The sequence below is a fragment of the Adiantum capillus-veneris genome, chromosome 10, assembly GCF_014529385.1.
Source record: "Adiantum capillus-veneris isolate H3 chromosome 10, ASM1452938v2, whole genome shotgun sequence".
Lineage (NCBI taxonomy): Eukaryota > Viridiplantae > Streptophyta > Polypodiopsida > Polypodiales > Pteridaceae > Adiantum > Adiantum capillus-veneris.
The window spans coordinates 69,430,417-69,453,720 of NC_140940.1; the positions used below are offsets into that span (position 1 = coordinate 69,430,417).

The 23,304-nt window shown below is 47.8% G+C and overlaps 1 protein-coding gene across 1 annotated transcript in view; it reads right to left on the reverse strand.

Annotated features, from left to right (window-relative positions):
* Positions 1-3,337: 3,337 nt before the first annotated feature.
* Positions 3,338-23,304, reverse strand: part of LOC147449026 (putative LRR receptor-like serine/threonine-protein kinase At1g67720) — a 102,046-nt gene continuing 82,079 nt past the window's right edge. Inside the window, exons 5-11 of the mRNA XM_086521396.1 lie at positions 9,730-9,862; positions 9,085-9,156; positions 8,911-8,979; positions 8,724-8,792; positions 8,542-8,613; positions 8,364-8,444; positions 3,338-3,759 (exon numbers count right to left, since the gene is read on the reverse strand). Of these exons, the coding sequence (XP_086377522.1) occupies positions 3,516-3,759; positions 8,364-8,444; positions 8,542-8,613; positions 8,724-8,792; positions 8,911-8,979; positions 9,085-9,156; positions 9,730-9,862 (740 nt within the window). The 3' untranslated portion in view covers positions 3,338-3,515. The remainder of the gene's footprint in view (positions 3,760-8,363; positions 8,445-8,541; positions 8,614-8,723; positions 8,793-8,910; positions 8,980-9,084; positions 9,157-9,729; positions 9,863-23,304) is intronic.

The window sequence follows — 23,304 nt, forward strand, 5'->3', positions numbered from 1 at the left end:
AGTGCAAATGATCACAAACAAGTGGTAGGCACTGTGAGTGAAGGTGTTGAGACTGAGAGATAGAGAGAGAAGAGAATACGACACCAGAAGAGTTTTCAAACCCTCCTCCAAGGGCCCTTCTCTCGATGGCGAGAGAAGTATATGCTATTGATTGCACAAATCTGGTACAAGATGTTGATGCAAGTTCGTGAGACAATGATGTAAGGTGGATCTAAGTTTGGAGACGACGGCGAACGATGAGAGCGGCGACGACGACTGGTTGAAAATGCTATCTGCTGGCTATTCTTTATCTGCTGAAAATGCTCGATCAACTGTTGATTTTGCTGCTACAAACGCTGAAATTCAGGCTATCCAAAAACGCTAGAGGCAAGCTGTCAAAACAATGAACTGCTGCTGTCAAAAATGTTGTACTTGCTACTTGAAAAACATTGAACTTGCTGGTTGAAAAACATTGAACTTGCTGGTAGTTCAAGGTTGAAACCGCTAGCTTGCTAAGGCTGAAAACGCTGATGTATGTGGTTGTGGAGGTTCTTGCTTGAGAAGGTCTTTGGAGGGCCTGTTGCAATTGATACCTCTGCTCTCCTTCCTCTTCTGCCAGATTCCACTAGCGCTCGGTTTTCTTTTATAGAAGCTCTGTTAATTTGCCCTACTCAGTTCCCAACAAAAATTACCTAAAAATAATAAGTGAAAATGGCTAAAATAAGGAAAATAGGTTTTGTGTAGTGGAAAATGCTCTTGATGGATTCTAATGGTAATGCTGATGATCACGATGTGAGCAACTAGAGGATATGCATTTACTCTAAGTGCCTGGGCATGCATGGTCTACGAACAGACTCACAAAATGTGCCAGAATACTTTCTAAGCTAGGCTAACTGAACCCTGGACTTGAAGTAGCTTGTCCACATGCACATAGGATTAGATGTGCATGTGACAATTTTCCAACAGATACCAGATTGTTTTTATATTCGCATTGGGAAAAGCTTGAGAGAAGATCGAGCAAGGAAAGGGCGGGCCGGAAAGCAAGCATAGGTGGCACAAACAGGAGGCGAAAGAGGTGGGGCGGAGGTGTGGTAAAGGAAAAGGGGGGGGGGGGGGGGGGGGGGGGGGGGGGTTCGTCACTATATGGCATGGGGGTTTCGCTCAGAGGGGATCTGGGGCCCAAATTTAGGGGGTGAAGCGGCTTTAATCTGAGCCATCACATCATTCATTGAACCAGGGTAAACTAGGATGAGCTAGGTCCGGGTGAACTAGGATGGGTTGAACTAGGATGTGATTGTGTGTCATGTCCACATGGACAACGACACGTGCTAGCATGATGGTAGGGCTTTCCTGTGGCTATCGGGAGATCTTGGGTTCGACCATCACCCCGCGAGGAGAGTGAACTAGGGGTAAACTCGGGGCACCATTTTTGTCCCCAAGTTCACCCCTAATTGATCAAGTGATCGGACGGCTGAGATCAAAGCCGCTCAACACCCCCAAATTTGGGCCCTAAATCCTTCGTGGTTAACCTTGTGTGAGATAGTGCCGGGGGGGGGGGGGGGGGGGGAGATGTAGAAGCGGGAGCTTAAGCTAGTTTCTTAAATGCAACGTGCAAGCCTTTCAGCACACGAGTGATGTTGTGCTTGTGGTGTACAACAACGTTGATAGAGTAATTCTCTGCGACACGTGCATGTTTGAAACCGACATCCCTTTTAAGAGGGGTAGAGTCGAGGCGAGCTTCAATTCGCTCAGTTCCAAGGTTGGATTCGAAGGAATCTTCTTCATTTTATGAGGTAAGGGGCAAGGTAGAAGTTCCTAAGATTCACTTGAGAGAGAGGAATCTCAGAGATAAATCGAATATAAATAAGAACGAGCAAGGGTGGCACACATTTCTTCTTCAAGGGAATCAAGCAAAATCCTTTTGCAACCTTAGTGAAAGTAAAAAGGCAAAAGTAAACCTCCACATTTTTTGGTTGGGGGAAAGAGAGGGTTGAGACTCGAGAGTCCTTACTCCTGAGTGAGAATAAACTAAGAGCTGCATCCCAGTGGTGGCCTGAAGCGCATGCAACACCTCGTTGCACTCCAAGGGACCTAGTCCCACAACACATGCTACAGACATCCAACACATCACTCTCGCTCTCCACGCACTACAAAATTCGAGAAATTTGCTTCATTTTATAGCGCATGGAGAGACTCGTGCTATTTTTGACGAAAAGTGGTAGGCCCCGGCATTCTTTTCATTGGATGCTTTCATGAGAGAGCATGTGAGAGTCGTCCCACAGGCCGGGCTTGCAATGCATAGTGATCTACCTCCTGTGCATTGCATGTGCCCAGTGGGACACAACTCTAAAAAAGGAGAATTGAAATTTTGGAAGATCCCTCTCTCCCTCCTCCCCATTTTGGCACGTGCGTCCGGTGTGATTGATATCTCTTAGCACGAGCGCAACTGCTCCAGCCAGCCAGCCAGCCGAATGGAGGTCTGCAGGGTCGTGTGCTAACGTGGCAAGTTGGCTGGCTGGCCGGTGTAGCTCAAGCCTGACCTTTCCCAGCCAGCTCGCTACCTGCTTCGCCTGAGCTTCTCGCCTGTTTCTTCCCTAGCTGGCACGATCTGCACCTTTGATCCTCCGACCAGCTGTACTGTTGTGCTCAAGACCTGGAAGCTCACCTTCAGGCCATTTTCTCCACCCTGCTTCTGCTGGCTGTGCCCCTCGTTGTGCTAGGGCTATCTGTCTCGCTCCACGATAGGTGTGTAGGCGCCAAAGATGTCTTGTTGCGGTTCGTAGGGGGCAATGGGGGAGGGGAGGGAATGCAGGCCAACAGTGCAGTTCTGCCTGCAGCGCGTAGGGGACAAGGACCCAAAGCCAGTACGAGCTGCTAGGAGCAGCAACTTCCATGACTGAGTAGAGCGATCAGGCAGGTCTTGAAGTGTGTGCGTGGACGCATGGGGAAGGCGATTATGCAACAGAACGGAGGCTGGGACGCGGATCTAAGCAGGATTCCACTTAATAAAGGTGGACCGAGTATATCCTGCAATGAGTACTGAGACCAGGAGGGGTGGGCGATGATGCGCATGGCATAGTCTCTCTCTCTCTCTCTCTCTCTCTCTCCCTCTCTCCCCTTCATGTTATCCCGTGAGGCTTGAGGCCAGCAACCGTGGGGGACTGCCTTGAGGCCAAGGGTACACAGGGGGCACCGCCCTGTTTTTTGGGGGGGGGGGGGGGGGGGATCTGTTGGGATTCCACTTATTAAAGGTGGACCGAATAGGGTACTTTAAACCATAAGATTTCAACCAATCGTTTTTTCCCTCTTAAGTAGGAGACACTAGCATTATATGAGCAGGTTGCTTTCATTGAAACTTTAGTTGGTACTTTAAACCATAAGATTTTGACCAATCATCTTTTCCCTCTTAATCGCAAGTCATATACAATGGGTTTTTATGGGAATTTGCTTCAATCGTACAATGGGGTCTTATGGGAATTTGCTTTTCAATCATACAAAGTCATATACAACGGTTTTTATGGGAATTCTTATTTCAATCATGGATGGCACAACTTTGAAATGGAATGTGTGGTTTTCCTCAAAAGTGCTTGCATTTTGAACAAAAGCAGTAGAATTAAAAAGGTTTGTAATGTAGATGTTCTCTTTATTGTTGCGTAACTTGGTGGTGGTACTACACTTGGGGGTGAAGGGGGACTATCAGCTGGAGATGGAGGTGATGGAGGAGCCATGAACAAATCACAAGATTCACCGTTACATGTAAGCTTTGAATTTCCTCCATACCTGCATACATGATACCTCAATCAGATAAGAAACAACATGAAATCCATATGCATTATTTTTCATAAAGCGCACTAAGTTATATACGAAACACAAAAATTCTTTCTAAAAACCAATTTCTTTATTGATTTTAGCTTAACCATGTTGACTACCTATCTGTACAAGTTTCTTTGCATGGAATCCACCTCAAGTTTTACTCCTTAGTCTAGCGATTCTGCTTGCATTTTTTGTGTGGTAATGATAATAGTGTTTGTGTATTCCATGAGGGATCTGTAGTACATCTTGGTTTTTATGAGGTAAACAGTTACAAATTTAATTTGAGAGGAATGACTAGGCAGAAAAATTTCCATGTAGATCCATGACTTAAAAGTGATTGTTTATAAATATGCCTCATGCAATGCCAAGGGTTTATGTTTATGCAAGCATCAATGCTATCCTCCAACTACCGTAAAGCCTTATTGATTCTCATTGTATACAAAATATTCAATCATCAACAAAAGATTGTTTGCCTCTACACAATTGTTCTACCTAGAACCTAAGCATTAGAACCTACACAAATAAAGTTGATGTCCATAAATTCTACTTTGGCTACAACTATTCTTGGGGTATTCTTGTAAAGGTATAGAGAAGGAGAGAGTTTGAGCTCTTGCAAGTAGACAGGCACACAACCAAGAGAGCACACAAGGGAGAGGTAAAATGGTGGAACTCGAGAGCGTTCCATAATTTTCATCACTCATTGGTAATTTTTTGATTCATAATTCTATACATTGCTCTGCTTTGGTTACTCCACTTATCATAATGGAAGACAAGGTCAAGCACTAGGGAATCACACACAAGGACCTACCTACCTGTTGTGTGTGTGTGTGTGTGTGTGAGAGAGAGAGAGAGAGAGAGAGAGAGAGAGAGAGAGAGAGAGAGATAGTTCCCCACAACAATCGACAGAGGCTTTAGTTGCCCAATATGGGAAGATCTTTGAAGCATCACCTCCTCTTAACATCAAGCACAAAGTTTGGAAGTAGCGTTCACTGAGGCAGAGTTGCATGCCAGTTTACGAGACCTGGATAGATGGAAATCTCTTGGTTGGGACAAGCTTAATGTTGAATTTTTCATGTCCTTTTGGGACTACCTTGGGACCATTACTGATGATGATGAATTGGCTTGGGAGAAGCAAAATGTCCCCATTTCTTGGAAGGAAGATCTGCTCAAGCTATTCTAAAGCATTCTTTTTGTGATCAGTTTTTCCACTGGCGGCCCTTCATTCTTATGCCGGTGGTATTCAAATTGATGGCCAAGATGATAGTGAAATGTATTAAGGATTACCTGCATCAAGGACTTCATCAATCCAAATATGGTTTCAAACCTCGCCGGCACACTACTGACAATTTGGCAAATGTCATCATTGGCATGGAGTATGCGAAATACACTCAACAAGATGTATTGGTCATGCAAGTTGACATTGAAAAGGCCTTTAATACTGTGTTTTAGGATTATAATGCAGAAACAATGTAGAGGATAGATTTTGGACCGAAAATTTCACAGGTGGTCTTTCTCCTAAATGCTTAGAGCACTTATGCAGGTTTGCTAGGTGGTTCTCTCACAAATGCTTGGGCTCTAGGGCATTCAGTCAGACAAGGGTGTCCTCTTAGTGCTCTGCTTTATGCAATTGCTTTGCACCCTTTTTTGTTGCATCTTGAGGCCCTTACTTCCTCGGGCCGTTTGCATGGTCTAGCTCTACCTTCTAGGAAACTATTCATAGGACAAGCCTATGCTGATGGAAACCATAAGGAGGATGTACAATAGATTATGTATGCTCTGCATTTGGCTTGGCAGCTCGACTGCATGTTAATTTTCGTAAATCCAAGTTGTTGCCTCTGAATGAAGTTGATTGGCATAAGATTCTATGGCTAGGAGAGGTTGTTTACCCCTCAAGCCATAGTATGCCACATGGGATATTCGATCGATTGGAATGTGTCCGCCACGTAGAAACTTGACAGGGTGCTTCAAAGATTACACTTAAATCTTAGCTATTGGAAATTATCAACCTGACCATTGCATGTGATTCTCAAAATTGTCCAATGCATTAGGATGGCTTATGTGCAGTTCTATCTACCACTTTTATCCTGGCCTCAGCGGTGCCTTGCGTCTCTTATGTCTTCTATGCTGAAGCATTTTTTACGCAAATCCTCCCACAAGAAGGGGTTGCAGTTTTTATCTATGGATAAATTATGTACACCTAAGCAATCGAGAGGGATTAACATTTTGGATTTATGTCGGCATGTTTTGGCCCGAAAAGCTATGCTCTTGCTTGTTTTGGTGGATCAGCAGCCTTGGACGATCATGGTTTCGAATTTATGCGACGGTATTGTCACACTGTCTTTCACTCATTGGCACCCTTTGTATTGGAATGTCATCTCTTTGGACACCTTGATGGCCATATTCCGGGATGTCCCTTCACTTTGTCTATATTGCATATTGGAAGGCTATTACCTCGTACTTATCCTGGCATGGTCACCAATCCCCTAAAGGTAGCTCACGTCGGTTGGAGAGCATCCACTGGAGTAAAGCATTCTCTCTTACTCTGGTTCAACGCTCTCTTCGACAAGCATACTTTCTTCGCAAAAAGGGATTTTGTCAGGTTAATCAAGTGGTGGATGACTCGGGGCAAGTTCTTCTCTTTGGACACCTTGATGGCCATATTCCGGGATGTCCCTTCACTTTGTCTATATTGCAGATTGGAAGGCTATTACCTCGTACTTATCCTGGCATGGTCACCAATCCCCTAGAGGTAGCTCACGTCGGTTGGAGAGCATCCACTGGAGTAAAGCATTCTCTCTTGCTCCGGTTCAACGCTCTCTTCCACAAGCATACTTTCTTCGCAAAAAGGGATTTGTCAAGTTGATCAAGTGGTGGATGACTCGGGGCAAGTTCTTTCTTTTCCTGTTGCCGCTCTTCGTTATGAGCTGGGACCTCATTATTGGCATTTGTGGCAGCAAATTCAGCAGTTACTTGCCAATGTTTCTCTAGTGCCTTCATTACTTGGGGAATCTCGGCTTTTCAATTGGCATATCGCCTACACTACGTTGGACTGCATATCGGCTCGGTCACGTCATGCTTTGCTGCAAGCTGATGCATGGATTATGTCTCATGAAAATCAACTATGGTCACTCTCCAAGTCGCAGTTGTGGTGGCAAAGAACGTTTCTTCGCGTTTGGAAGAATCACCTACCTCTCAAAGAACGCATTTTCTTATGGCGATGCATGGCGAGTGCTCTACCGGTTGGTACTTTGTTGCATGCATGACCCTTTGCCTCCTCTTGTTGTGTCAGATGTCATGGAGCTTCCGAGTCTGTTACGCATTTGCTTTGGGGTTGCCGTTGCTCCCGGATTATCATTAGGTAAGTGTCCTCTGCTTTCCGCCTTCGTTTCCCCTCCGGAATCTTTCACAGACGGTTCTGGATTTTTGGAGTCCTCCAACAACCACAGTCTCCGTTTGTGGTCTTTTCAACTGGTCACATTTTGGGTTATGTGGACCATTTGGCACCAACGTAACTCTCAAATGTTTCATGCACTAGAAATTGACCCTATCCCTTACTTCAAGTTTTCACTTGTTGTCCATTACACTATGCTTATGATGTGGGAGACATCTCTCTTGAAGCTTATAGGATTTTCTTTGATTGTTTCTAGCTTTAGGAGTATCACAATGCTCCGTCTTTTGTACTTCTTTATTGTGGGTTTTCTTCACTTTGAGGTTTCTGACTTGTAAAGTCAATCAAGATTTACAAAAAAAAATTGTGTTTGTGTGTGTGTGTGTGTGAGTGAGCGTCTCTGGCTCTGGCTCTAGCTCTAGCTCTAGCTGGCATAAACTACATATCCTGCTTATGTCATTGCACAATGTACTATGAGATACGGGGCCGTTTCCACTGCTTATTCCAAGAGGGTTTTGGTCCTTTCTCTAGGGTCATGAGTTATGAGGATCAGAGATGTCTTGGGCTATATCTACTTGAGTTACACAGATATAGACACACTTTACTGGGAGAGATAGAGAGAGAGAGTTCGAGAGACAGATTACAAATTTCTTTTCATTGGATATGGGACAGCGAGAGGAGCAACCATCACTGCAGAGCTCGGCCCACACTCACTCGATCACTAACGGCATTCTCATCGACCGAGCAATGGAGCTACGGAGATCCAGATGGCCACAAGTGTGGACAGGGGCTACACAACATCGACGGAGACTACAACAGAGGATTCGAGCCATACTCTCTCGACATCCAGAGTGCAGATGAGGATGGATTCTAGCAGTAGTATCTTTGTTCTAGTTCTTTTGTACCCAGACAACGACTATTTTGTAACAAATTGGTCTCTTAGCTCATTTTGGCCTTTTGAAGGAAATTATCCCAATAGACCAAGATCTATCCCAAGAGAGAGAGAGAGAGCGCTTGAGCTTGAGCTTTTAGGGGAAAGAAAGGAAGAGAGAGAAGCGAACTGCCTTTTGAGACGCATCGCATATGCCTTGGCTAGGCAGACCACAAAGATGAGCCAGGGAGAATGACTGCAACAAACACACACTTCTCTTCACAATCTAAACATCCAACCAAGGTGACTTACGTGAAGTTTAGATCACCAGCCTTGAGCTTCGACAAAAGAGATGGTGGTATTTCTCCTTCAAGTTGATTGTTTGCCAAATACCTAGAAATTTACAAATGTTGAGAAACGGATTAGAAGGAAAAGGTGTAGATAGACTTTTAGATCATTATATACCTAGGTGGTTCAAGAAGAGACTTACAGTTCCTTCAAGCCTGGAAGAGTGCTTAATGTGGCAGGTATAGAACCCGAAAGTCGATTGTTTTCAAGGTTCCTAAACATTTGCAAGTTGATAGCATTACTCAAACCTTACTGACAATTTTTGAGATTAGCTGAGTATAACAACATAGTGTGTGTGCACACACATGCACATGGAGAGCTTACAGAGTTTGTAGGTTCTTCAAAGAGGCAAACTCTGGTATTGGTCCCGTCAACCGGTTCCTGCTGAGATCGCTATTGACAAAAGAGACAAAAAGAGAGTATAAAGATTATGATAAAATCAGGGCCATTTTCTTACCTGTTTGCATTGAAAAGAAAAGTAATAGATAGAGAGAAAGAAGGGCAGCCATACAGGACTATTAAATCGCTTAGTGAGTTGAATTCAGGGATCATTCCAGTTAGATTGTTGCTATCAAGATGGCTGAAACAACCAAAATCAAGCCATTAGTCTGACAAATTTTCTTCACTCTTGTTTACTTGAATAGCTTTTACCATTCCATAAGACTAGTTCCATCATTTTACCTACATTTCAGTGAGGCCTAGCAACTTGTTGAATTGACTGTATATCACACCCATGAGAGACCATCTGGACAAGAATCTGAAACACACAAAAACTTTGATGAGGTCATCCAATGGCATTCATAATGTTCTGATGAAAATGATCTTACGATGCCTACGGTCTCACAAGATTTGGTCTGTCAATACTCACTGTGTATTCATTAAAAAGATACAATAGGCAAAGTTGCATCAATTGGGCTAGAACCATGCCTTGGATCCCATGAAAGCATAAATCAACACTGGCCATCCCGAATCCATAAATTACCCGCAAGAGCAGTGTGGGAGAATGACTCATAGCACACCCTGCCAGATCTTTCTTCAGGATGGTAGGGGATTTCTGAGGATGATAATGATTTTGGAAGATGTATTGGATGGACGTGTGGATGTCTCTCTAGGGGGAGAGCTCTTTATAAGCCTACAAGACAAGTGAGTAAGCCCAATTGATGTGTGATCTCTAACCCAGCAGCCTACAATGACCTTGGGAGTTCCTAATCTATAGCAGTCTCTAAAGCTCCTCACTAGACTAGTAGACTGGTCACATACGAGTGAACAAAGCATGGGACGAGTGAGCAAAGAAACTATCAAAGGATTGAACAGAGAAAAGTACTCTTACATGGATGTAATTCTAGGTATGCCTGCTTGTAGCTCGCAATAAATCCATGTCCAAGGAAATTTTTCTGGCATGCATGGATCTCCAAATGACCCGTTGATCACATAATAGTCCCTTATATCACGAATTGGGCGTGCTACAAAATTCGATCAATGTTTTGCAAGTCAAAATGTAGTTTTGTTTTAGGAAAGAAATGAATTTCTTTGTATATTCTAGAGAAGGAAAAAAGCCCATGACAATCCATACCACACAGCATATCAGAAATTGTTCCATAAATCTAATGATTTGGAAAAAGGAACAAGCCTCTACTGGCCAATACAATATAGCATATCATAAATCTCATTCCAGAAAACAAATGATTAGTTGTGAAAATGAAGAAGTGTGTCCAATTTCTATGATAATTTATCATTGTTAAAAACCCTTTTTTTGACCTATAGGTATGTATGGTGCCAAGGAATAATTTGTGATGAGCTCAGATAAAGGCACACAGCTTGGGGAAAATCTCAAGAGTGAAGCCCCTCCCAGGATCGTACCGTCTGGCATACTTATACAGAGGGACTATATATTCCCTAAACTAGACACCTATCCTGTATCTGACAGAGTCACTATTGACAGCCCCCCTGTTCTTCATAGGGCATGGTACAAAGGGTTGTACAAAGGTTAGAACATGGGAGAACTTCTGATCAGACGGATCTCAAAAGAGAATATTTTATTTATGAATCAAGGGCCATATCACTTTTCATTGCTCAAGCCCCAAATAGCAATCCACAAATGTGTATATGTGGTCTTCAAATCCAAAATCCTTGCAAATGCACTCAAAAGTTCAACTTATTGTGATTTGATTAGCACAAAATACCAGAATTAAACTGCAATTGATGCCCCGTATTAGGAAAATATCCATATGTAAGCACCAAAAGTTAAAAATTACTGAATAGGTAGCTAGAATTAGAAAAATTCCTGAATGGTTGGTAGCAAATTAGGGTCTGTAATCTAAAAATTGATGATATGCAAAGTTAAGTCATGGAAAACTAGACTTAAGCACACATTGCACAACCCAAAATCCACATACTTAATATACGCCATACAAAATCCTAACTTGATTAGTTGGAAAATTAGTGGAATTTTTTCCTAAAACACCTTGATTACACTACCTTATGCCAACAATCCCTGACAATGACGCCAAATGTTAATGGTCTTCAATAGGTCTTTGACAAACGGTCTCTCTGCCAATTGGACCATGCATATTAGAGTGCCTGGCCTCAACACAAGGGAGTTGACGAGATAGGCACTGCCACCTACGTAAGTATCATGATTGGTTTAAGTTGGCCAAGATCGATGGGGCTTTGAAGCTCAGCTACAGTGCTATTAGTATCCAATGTGTGTTAGTATTTGGAATTGTCGCAGACCAAAGTACTCAGGCTAGACTGTTGCCCTGGGCGGACCTACTTGCTATGTTGACTTGGCTAATCTTATCGTGTGAGGTGGACGAGTGATAGTCAGGCCATCAGCGTGGCGTAGCGTCTACCTCGCCCACTGTCATCAGTCACACAGTCTACTCCTCACCTTCCATGAGAGACATTTTGTCCTCTTATGTATCCATGTAAAGAAGTGAATTATCATGAGTGTGTATCAGTGTCTTTCATCGAGTCTAGAGACTTGAGTCACACACAGCACATTTCCCTGCACTATCTAGCCTTGACACCCAATTGTATCCAAGTATCACAATCTGTGGTTTGGAGCTCAATGTGCTGCCAGCTAGCGTCTTGTACTTGGGTCTTTGTAATATATCAAGGCTTGCTACCTCTATTTCTGTATTTTGATTCTATTGCTTTAGTCTTGCTAGTCAGCACAATTTGAGTTACTACACCTGCACTATACACTATTGAGCACTCTGAGTGAGAGTCTTAGCATACTCCTTTGAGGCTACCTCTTCATGGACTAAGCATGAATACAGATTTCTCTATTGTAGGTGCTCTCATTTTTGGCACATCACGTGGGACCTCAATTGAAGTCTCACTCGCGCTTGCTTGCTTGAGTTGGTGCAATAGTTATTCTCAGCTAGTGGTCGATTGGTCTACCAGTCGATGTCACCAGACTTTGGAAAACACTAATTTTATTCATTGGTTTCGTTCCTTTGATTTTTGGGACCCTCTTTTTGAAATCACAAATGCCTGGACATTGCATGGCCAATGTGACCAAGAGTTTGTGTCACAAGACAGGCACCACTTGACAATAGAAAAGAACAGACTAAACAAACTTTTAGCACTTCAATAACAACTGAACTGAAAGAGATGCACGACATACAAGATGAGGAGTGGCAGAATTCCACCCCAAGAGAGCACTGGCCCCAAACCTTGGCACCCCTTTCGGTATTTCTTTATATTGCTTGAACTCAGGTCATCGACGTATCATGGGCATTCGTACAACTGCCACGTCATCACCTTTTTGGCAAGAGATTGAGTGTGTATGTGGTCTCCTTTTTATTTCAAGGGGATTTAAGTCCCTTGGGCCCCATAGGGCGGGGTCCCATAAGTTGGTGGGAACTCCTCTTTTTAAAACAGGCCACTCAGCCAAACTTTGCAAGTTGGTGAAACTTCTTCTGCTGCTTCTAGGGTTTAGGCTTCTTGGCCGGGATTTGCAGGTTGGCTCTGTTCTTCAGTGGCTTGACACGTCAGCAGTTTGTGATAGTTTCACCCGCAGGAGTCAAGGCCAGGCCGCCACAAGATGGTTGGGTCTATCGGCACTGAAATCTGACAAGAAGAGAAGTAGCTAGGCTAAGTTAAAATATCTTAGGCCCTGCGACAAAACTTCATAAGTTGGAGAGGGTAAGAAATTAAACCAAATGGGGCAAACTGGAAACTTGTCAGATAGGCACTAGGAGAACACCTCACAAACCAAAAGCAAAGGGCCAGCTTGCAAGGGGCACCCCAATCGATGAGAGAGAGAGAGAGAGAGAGAGAGAGAGAGAGAGAGAGAGAATGAAAAAATGAAATGAAATGTTATATTAACGTCTTCAAAAGGCCAGAGTGACCTATGAGACCAAACTCATACAAAAGTGGTGAGTCTGTTACAATGTCTGAAAAGTGTGAAAGTGTGAAAATAAATGCCAAAAACTAAATACAAAGTATTAGATAAACTTCTTAGGAGCATTCTGGGTGTCTGGCTAGAATGCTTCTAATCCTTTGTTGTAGTCTCCGCCGGTGAAGTGTGCTTCTGCCTCTCGGTCGTGGTCGTCTCGATTTCTCAATCGCCCTGTCAATGAGGGTGCATTTGGTATGAATGTGGGTACTCCTTTGTGTTCGCTGCTGGCCTCTTGCTTCTCCTTCCATTCCTGCTTCTCTCGATCCGAAGAAATCTGTGATCTGCCTTTGAGGCTGTAGTGCTCTTTATCTTCTCATTAGATTATCCCTGTGCCGATGTAGTTCCAGTAGGTACAGGCCTAAGCACCTTTGATCTTGGTATTGCATGACTCTATCTAGAGGTCCAAATCCTTCTTTAAATAGGCAATGGAAACGCCCACGTATCTCATAGTATACGGTGCAGTGGCATATGTAGTGTAATTCTGTCTCCGGCTCCATTCCGCATAACTTGCAAATTCTGCTCTCAGGTGGGATTCCCCTAAATCTGCCAAATTCAATTTCCAGCTGGTGTGAGGATGTACATATCTGACCAATAGCACATCTCAAACCAAGAGACAGGTGGGTATCCATGTAGCTCGGGCAAATCACAAAACCATCTTCAGATAGCTGTAGGAAGTTTTCTTTGTAGTCGGCCATCTTCGTGCCCAATTCTTGTGTAGGGTCTATCCATGTCCTCTTAGTGTCCAACTGTATAAGATCCTGGCGGATGATTTTATTAATCTCCGTTCGTGTGATTGCCAGTGATGGAGCCTCAAGAGAGTATTGGAAGGGGGGTAATCTTTCCATACTGAACCCATGTCTCCGAAACCACGAGGACAGTTGTGCATACCAGCATGATGTATCTCCTTTCATTGCTAACTGTCGAGAGGATTCGAGGGCCAATCTAGTATATCGGCAATTATTTGTATCCCATAAACCATGTATAAAGGACACTGATCTGGTAAGAGCTTCAATTTCTATCGGAGGGGCGGCTAGTTCCGCTCGGGTAATCGCGTGTGGTACGGAGGCCTTGGCTCTAATCATTCGGGAAATCATAGATACCAAAGGTCTCTCCATTGACTTCCAATTATCCTGATCCACAGATGGTCCCCAAATCTGGACCCCATAAAGCATAGCCGAAGCCACCACAGTATCAAAGAGCCAAAGTTTTGTTCGTGGTTCCTGAAACTGCACTTGTGAACACATCCTCTCCAACCCTCCCAAGGCCGCAGAGGCTCTGGACAATCTAGCATCCGCTGCTTTCTTAAGAGTAAACTTCGGTCCTGTAAATACCACACCAAGGTATGTGTATGCATCTATGTACTCTACTGTATCTTGGCCATATGCAAATGTAGGTGCCGATCTCCTAACCCACTGTGGTGTGGTGTTAAACACCATAACTTTGGTTTTACCCAAATTTACCGACAGTCTGCTGTCCTCCGCGAATTTATGTAATGCATCTAACTGCCTCTACATTCCATCTGGTGATTTTTCTATCAATACAATATCATCTGCATACAACAACAAAGGGATCCATGACCCTGCAAGTTGAGCACCTCTGTCACCCTCTCTATCAATGTAATCTGATACCTCATCTATATACATACCAAATAAAGTAGGGGACACTGGGCATCCTTGCTTTACTCCAACGGTGGAATGAACAATGTCGGAATCCCCTTCTGCAGTACGTACATAACCAGTTACTGACCCGTATAAGGCCATGATCCCCCAAATAATCTCTTTGGGAACCCCTAACTCTTGCATCCTGCGCATCAATCTGGCCCTTGGTACTATATCAAAACCTTTCTGAAAATCCACAAAGCAACAATACATCCTTCTCCCGCTTGCTCTTCCTTCCTCAATAATGGCTATGAGCGTAAGAATGTGATCTAAAGTGGAATAACCCCTCCTGAATCCAACTTGTCCTGTTGCCCTTATGCCCTCATTCTCTGCCCATCTACTCAATTTTTGTTCCAGAATGGATGCGTACAGTCGGGTCAATGTGTGACCCACCATCATGGTACGGTAGTTCCCGGGTATCATACGATCCCTTGACTTGTAAATAGGTACGATAGTAAATAATTTCCAAGATTCGGGTAATCCTTCACACATGACCCGATTAAACAGACGAGCAAGGACTTCTGAAAGTAGATCCCTTGCATGGATCAGATGTTCTGCTACTAAACCCTCATGATCATATCCTCTTCTTGTCTTCATCTTATCAATGGCTTTTTCCACCATTTCCGCAGTAAAGAAAGTACTAGTAGCATGCCATCATAATACGCACTATGTGTGCATACAAACCGTTCAAATGCCTCCTTGGACAGAGGACAGTCTACCTGAAACTCTTGGATCATAAAAAGGCTAGTTGTCTCCAGTAAATTTCGAAGACGAGAAGAACTATAGAATTGCTCGGCCCGCGACTGCAGCACGCTCCCCCCCCCCCCCCCCCCCCCCCCCCCCCCCCCCCCCCCCCCCCCCCCCCCCCCCCCCCCCCCCCCCCCCCCCCCCCCCCCCTTTTGCGCCATCGCTCCCTCTCCCCCCCCTTTTCTCCTCCTAACCCTCGCGCTGCCCTCAGCCACCCCGCGCTGCCCCCCCCCCCCCCCCCCTTCGTCCTCGCGCCACCCTGCCCAGCCCCCCACCATGCCCAGCCTGCCTCCTCCTGCCCCCTGCCGCCCGCTGCCCTCCCCCCCCTAGCCCTCCCGCTGCCCCCCCACTCCCCCCCTAGCCCTCCCGCTGTACCCGTGCTCGCCCGGCTCTGCAACACCTTTTCTTCAGAACAAGTGTTCGGCGTTCTCGGCTGCAGATTGTCCTTCTCCGTCCGCTTCTTCGACTCAGCAGTAGACACAGATGGAGGCTCCAGCTCCGCCACAGAGGGACTCACCTGAAGCCCCCTCGCCCGACCCCGCTGAGCCCACCATTCGACTTGCTCTTTCGCCGACAGAGCAAGCGAGCCTTGCCGCAGAGGTAGAGCGCTTGCAGGCGACTTCTGTCATCTGCAAGGTTCTCGGCACCCGTTCTAGCAGAGGAGAGCTGCGAGACCTTCTCCAGGCCCGCTTTCTCGCAGAGGTGGGCAAGATTTTGGACGTCCAGATCCTCGGACGGGGGTACTACCAGATCGAGTTCGAGACTTCCGAGATGGCCTCCAAGGTCATAGCTATGAGTCCACTAGCTATCCGAGCATCACGCGCCCACTTTCGACAGTGGCGACACGGTTTTGACCCGACTTCGGATGTACTCGTAGAGGAGGCAGACATCCCCATCTCAGTCTGCTTTCCGGGTTTACGGAGGGAGTACCTTCCACTGCTCTCCAGGATTGGCTCCGCCATCGGGACTGTTCTGGAGACACCTCGTACGGCAGCATCAGTAGCTGCCAAGGCGGCCGGCATCCCTTCAGTTCGAGTTTTGGTCAGAGATACCCACACGCTCCCGAAGGTCATCCTTTTGCCTCGGGTGAGTGGGGGTTGGTTTAGGCAGAGTGTGGAGTACTCGGGTCTCCCGAACCAGTGCTTCATTTGCAGACAGATGGGCCACCTAGGGAAGGCCTGTCCATGGAGGAGACCACGACCTGCACCTCAGCCTCAGCCCCAACCTGCCAAGGCTGGGCCGCAGTCTCAGCCAGCGACAGCGCACAGATTCTGAGCCACCCTCCGAGCCTGGGGCTCCAGCAGAGGAGGGGTGGCAGCAGGCCCGTGGCCGTCGACGCCAGGGGCCACAGCAACAGCCTGGCACTCAGAGTGGCCCTCAGGTGCCTACTCAGCAGCAGTGGGTTCCCACGGGGAACCGCTTTCATCCTCTTGAGCAGGAGGAGCCTCCTACACCAGCCTTCTCTTCCGTTTCACCCTCGCCAGCCCCTCCACCTTCAGATTTCCCCTCTTCCTCCTCATCCCCTCCCCCGCCCTTTGCTCCCGCCCACTCCCCACCTCGCCCCCCTGTCTCTGTCGTCCCCCCCGCTTCTCTTCTCCTCCGCCCCCCCTAGCTCCTTCTCCCCCTCCTCTTGCTTCAGTACCACAGTCGACTAAGGAGACTGGCCCCTCGCCGGCGGCTAGGAGATCTCTTGGCAACGCTTTTGCCACGAGTCGCCTAGCGAGAGAGGGTCAACCCTTCTTGCAGCCCCCTTTGCAGATTCAGACATCTTCCCTTGCAGCTATCCCTCGTGGTCTGACGAGCATTGACCTCCGACGCCGCTGGGACTTCTTCGATTACGGATTCACTCGCTTTCTCGGCGATTCCGCAGCAGACCACGAGGCAGCCTGCTTCAGGGTCCACGCCCTGTTCCTCGCCGCTAGGGGGACAGAGTCCTTGGACTCAGCAGTTGGTTTCTCCTTTCCTCTCTGCGGTAGGACCGAGACAGAGTGGTCCCTCGACTCAGTGGTGGGATGGTTGCATACACAGGTTCTCGAGTTCTCTCACCACATGGGAGAACTTGGAGTTACAGATTTGCTGCAGACTTTGTGGCCACTGGCCAAGTTTGCGGTGACACCCCCAGACTCAGCAGGATGTAGGCACATTGTGGTGTACTTTTTTGCTGATACACAGTGTTTGCCTTGCTATGTATACATACATGAGGACTCCTGGACAGAGGAGGTTGCTTTACGCTCGGCTCGCTCTGCTTGGGCTTGGGCCAGTCACTCACTACAGGCTCGCCTATCTAGAGGACGCTCGGATGCGGATTACTCCCCATCCAAGCCTGCCTCGAAGATAGCCCGTCTTGCTGCTGCGGCAGCATCTATTCTCTCTCGCTCCCCATGAGGATCGTCTCATGGAACGTGCAGGGATTAGGTGGGCCCCAGTTTCAGCAACAGCGGGGCCGATTGCGGCAGGAGCTTCAGCGTTGCCTTGTGGGAGGAGAGATTGATCTCCTTATGCTCCAGGAGCATCATTTGTCTGAGAGCCACATCCGGCCCTGTGGTCAAATTTTGCGTGGACGTTATGATACCTTTTGGTCAGCTGCTTTTGGACCTGGAGGCATCCAGGGTGGGGTATGTATGACTATTGCGGACTCATTGCAGCAGGCCATTGTGGGCAAAGGGATTATTGTGCCAGGCAGGGCTCAGTGGATTACTTTGCAAGTTCAGGGTGGCCTTGTGGGCTTCTTGAACATCTATGCGCCCAATGTGGCGAGTGCTCGTTCAGAGTTTTGGTCACAGATTGTTGAGTCTTTGCCACAGGTTGACCATTGGTGTGTAGGAGGGGACTTCAACATGTTGGAGGACCCTTCTGACAGGATCGGAGGCAGCCATGCTACTGTACATGGAGTCGAGTTAGCAGCTTGGGAGAGGTTGTGTATGACCTTGAGGGTCTCGGATACATGGCAGCATTCTGGCTTTGTGAGGCCTCCAGAGAGTCTTGCCTTCTCTAGATCAGACCGCAGAGTGGGAGGAGTGAATCTATCGCGGATAGATCACTTCTACACCAGTGACCACTTCAGTGACTTGAGGGGATCAGTGGGCATCCTGGCAGGGACATCCTTCTCGGACCATGCACCAGTGATCCTCACAGTGGCAGACAGGCAGAGGAGTGGGAGCACGATGCTTCGCATCCCAGAGCGGGTCTTGTTGGACACAGCACTCAGAGAGAGGGTAGAGGCTCTTTGGACAGAGGGCATGGACAGCCAGGCTCTACCGGCAAACAGAGTGGCCTTAGGCCTAGCTCAGCTTAGCCACTTTTCTCTCCAGGAGTCTTTGGCTCGACAGGCCGCAGCGAGAGAGGAGGAGCAGCGTCTCAGACGAGGCATTGCTTCACTACAGAGGATGCAGGAGCAGCATCCAGACAATCCATGGCTGGAGGAGCAATTACAGCAAGCTAGACAGGAGCTTGCTTGCACAGAGGAGAGGCGCCATGAGTTTTCCTTTCACCGACAGGCATCTCAGTGGACTCAGGTAGGTGACAGAGTGACAGGTGCCTTTTTTGAGACAGTAGGACCTCGGCACTCGCATGCCAAGGTTACTCAGCTGAGGAGACCCGATGGGTCAGTTGCTTGTGAGCCTGAGGATATGCATGCAGTTGCTACTGACTTTTACCGTGAGCTACTGACGGCTGAGCCCCAGTCAAAGAGACAGGATGCATACAGGGAGCAGGTTTGGGGCGCAGATGCCTTGTCTTGTGATTGAGGAGATGCGCCAGAGGCTGGAGATACCTCTTCAGCTTGAGGAGCTGCATACGGCTCTTAGGGCCCTTCCTCGTGGTAGCTGTCCAGGTGAGGATGGGCTGACTCCCAGCTTCTTCTTGGAGTACTGGGACTTGCTTGGCCCATATCTTTGTAGTGCCTTTCAGTACATTCTGCACACAGGATTGATGCCGGATAGCATGAGTGAGGGCCTGATTTACCTCATTCCAAAGGAGGGTGGCTCCTTGGATGAGATTCGACAGTGGCGCCCCATCACCATCCTCAACTCAGCCTACAAAATTCTTGCCAAGGCTCTGAGTTTGAGGATTCAGCCACTTTTGGAGAGCCTTATACATGGGACTCAGATAGGTTTTGTCAAGGAACGCAATATCCTTGACAATATCTTCAATTTCTGGGAGGCTTCTGCCCTGGCACGTCTCCGTGGGGAGGACCTTGTGATTCTTCTTCTCGATTTTGAGAAGGCATACGACAGAGTTGACTGGGACTTTCTAGAGGGCACGCTTCGTAGGATGGGCTTTTCAGATGCTTGGATCAGAGGGGTGTCAGCTTTGTACAGACAGGCTCACAGTCAGGTGCTTTTGGCAGGAGGTAGAGGTGAGCGCTTCATGCTCACACGATCGGTCAGACAGGGTTGTCCTCTTGCCCCCTTTCTCTTTCTGTTCTATGCGGAGGCGATGAGCAGATTTTTGGTGTCACAGCAGGTTGAATTGAGGGGCTTAGCACTCCCGATACGGGGAGATGAGCTTCTGGACGCTGAGTTTGCCGACGACTCAGCCTTGTACTTAGAGGGCCAGGAGGCCAATTTACACATGTGTGGACAGGCTCTTTAGACCTTCTGCTGTGCATCGGGCGCATTGATCAACTGGAGAAAGACAGTGGCTTTCTCGGTTGGCAGCGCTTCTGTGCCAGAGTGGATGCCAGGAGAGGGTTTCAGGTGGATTCCCCCAGGGACTGCAGTTCGATACTTGGGTTGTCAGGTTGGTTTGGATTTGTCCCCCGAGTAGCAGATTGCTCCTCTTCTCCTGTCCATCAGGAGAAAGCTGTTACACTGGAGTTCAGCACGACTTTCGCTGGCTGGTAGAGTAGTAGTTGCCAACCAGGTGTTGTTGGCAACTATGTGGTACATCACTTCTTGCTGGATCTTCTCGAGTTCTTGTATCAGCCAGATAGAGAGGCTGATCAGGAACTTCCTTTGGTCAGGACGCGACACTCAGGTTGCCCGAGCCAAGGTGGCTTGGTCGGTCATCACACTTCCTTGTTCTCAGGGAGGGCTTGGGATCATTGATCCAGCACAGCAGAGCAGAGCCCTTCTTGGGAAGTTCGTCGTCAGAGGACTTCTTCCAGGCGAGGAGCCCCGGAAAGAGTTCTTGCTGCAGAGGCTTCGTGCCAGGGTGCCTCAGTCAGGAGGCCCTTGGCAACCTTCGACCAGATGGATCTTTACAGAGTTACGCCGAGTTGGTTTGAGCAGGAGACTGGAGGACCGATTCGCTGTGAGTTTGCTTCGCTCTTGGGAGCTCTTACGGCGTGGCCTAGAGCAGAGACAACCGACATTCACGGAGGAGCGCCTACGACAGCCCCTCGTCTGGAACCCCATGGTTAGCACTCAGAGAGGCCACTTGGTTGGGAGTAGGCCTCATGTTTCATGGGGTCCCATGGCAGCAGGTCCAGCGCGCTCTCTAGGTGACTGGCTAGAGTTCACAGGTTTGTCAGAGGAGGTGCAGGGTGTCCAGCTACAGGGCATGAGAGGGGTTCAGAGCATGTGCCAGGACATCTCAGAGTCAGTTCCAGCTGAGTGGCTCACGCCTCTCGAGCCAGTAGCACCCCGATGGATGGGAGCCTTCACACGACTGGAGGTTCTCATCTCAGTCAGGGCTTGTTCAGAGACTGTCCCAGCCCTGTTCTTTGAGCTTCAGGGTGGGGGACGTTTACAGCGAGTTACAGTAGAGGCCCCGCAGGTAGCAGAGTGCTGTTTCCAGAGGATCCGAGTTGTGGGCATCTGTGGGAGGACTTGCGTCATAGACCCTGCCCCAGCAGCTCTCGAGACAGGACACTGGAGGCTATGGGCTTGGGAGTGTTGTCCACTGGCACGAGTACAGTGGGATCCTGGTGAGTGGCTATGGAGGGACCCCTTCTCTTCTGCAGACCGCCCAGGAGTCCCTTTCTTCCAGTACACTGTTCGGCTTGGACGTCATATACTTGCAGCGCAGAGAGAGGCCCGCCCCACTGCAGCACGTCATTGGCAGGAGGAGGGTCTCACAGTTGAGTTCTTGGCAGCTTTTTGGCAGAGGCTGTGGGACTCCAGACAGCCGAGGCGCGTCACTTTGTTCCAGTGGTTGGTTGCACACAGAGCCACAGCAGTAGGGAGATGGCTTGTGCATAGTGGTCTCTCGGCCGCATGTACAGCCTGTGACTAGTTGGTGGAGAGTCAGCGACACTGTCTTTGGGACTGTCCTTTGGCCCAGCAGGTGTGGCTACGAGTTCTTCGGCTGATGCCTGCTCTCTCCGCGGCTCGACAGTACACTTGGGGGGCAGCGGCTTGGTCCACCCTCACGGGCCCGGCACTACAGTTTGAGCTATCTTCCACCAGCAGGATGATAGTGATACAGGGGGGGCGACCTGCACTCCAGCTTGCTACAGACCTTACTCCACAGGAGTGGTGCAGTGAGAGAGAGGAGTGCTGGGAGCTCATCAGCCACCTAGCTCTTTGGTTCATCTGGCGGGCCCGTTGTTTCCGCATCTTTGAGGCTCGCCCTGTGCCACCAGCAATGACTGTTCGTGGCTTTTGGCGAGAGCTGATCCATACTCTCAGAGGATAGCTTGAGGGACTACAGGGCAGCTCCGACCGCATGCGGGAGCGCCGCGAGGCTTTCCATCGACTCTGGCGCCCAGGGCCTTTCTACACCATGGTCCAAGGGGTGCTCAGATGGCACTACTGTCCACCTGTGTGGATCTTCCCTCCTCCCATTTCTTGATTTAGCCCCATTGTATATATGATGTTTTTTCATTGGGAGAGTCTCCCCATCATGCGTGTTGTAGCCCTCTCTTGCAGAGGTGGATGTAGCCCTATGGGCAGTTTTCATTAACTAATAGAAGGATCTTTTTCTAGGAAAAAAAAAAAAGAAAGTACTAGTAGCAGGGCATGGCTCTAGCGGATCTGGTAATGGAGGCTGTCCAGATACCGTATATAATGATGTTACATATTGACCCCAAATCTTAGGAGAAGTAATTGTCGGAGGCGATGAGTGCTCGTGAAATAAACGCCAGGCCTCATGTGAGTCCTGACTCAAGAAGAGCTGATATAAATCCTTCTCCAGTTTGGCTAAAAATGCCCTTTTCTTGCGACGTACTATACGCCGAAGAGCAATCCGAGACTGCTTATATGTGATGATCCCAAGTGTAAGCTCTTTCTGGACCTGGGTTCTCGTCTCTCTGCATTCCTCGTCGTACCAACTGTTTTGAGGCATGTTCCCAGATCCTCTCTTCTGATCAGGCTGAGTATGTGGGTATGCCTCTTGTTCTGCTCCATGTAGTGTCTCTGTTAGCTGAGAAGTAATCTCCTCTACAGTATATACTGGCTCGGCTGCCCACATCCTATTATAGATCTGTTCCACATAGATTGAATCAGTCTCTGGCGTGAAAGTACATCTTATGTGTGTCTTCTTCCTTTGTACTTGAGAGGCATTGTATTGGAAGGAGATTGATAAGGTCAAGAGAGCATGATCCACTGCAATCCCAACCGGTCTGGGTCCCACCTTAAAGTCCTCGATACTAGAAATAAAGCTTGGTGAAGTCATGACGTAATCCACTGTACTGGCCCCATGCCTGTGCGGGAAGCATGTGAATCCCCCAGATAAAGGGAAATTCTCTAGACCATTAAGTATGGCCAAACCATGTGTAGTTGCCATCTCCATGAGATGTCTCCCATATTCAGTGTGTTCTTTATCTTGTGAGTTTCTAGTAAGCCCCTCCTGTGATAAATCCACTTCTCTGAGCATTTCCTCAGAAGTATCATAGAATACTGCTTGAGAGTTGGCCGTTCTGGCATTAAAGTCTCCTAAGAGAACGATGTCTCCATCTCTAGAGAACTCCCATATGTCATTATTCAATATGGAGAAAGGGGACTGTCCTTTAGGTGAGGAGTAGACTGATGTACTTGGAGGGAAGTAGCATATAGCGATATATAGAAATCTACCTGTCTCGGCTCTCATTCTCACCCACATATACCTTGCTTGTTCATCTTTCCTGATAATCTCTAGTAGTGGTCTCAGCTCCTCTTTAAATAAGACTGCTACTCCTCCTGAACCCCGGCTACCTCGTAGAGATCTCTTG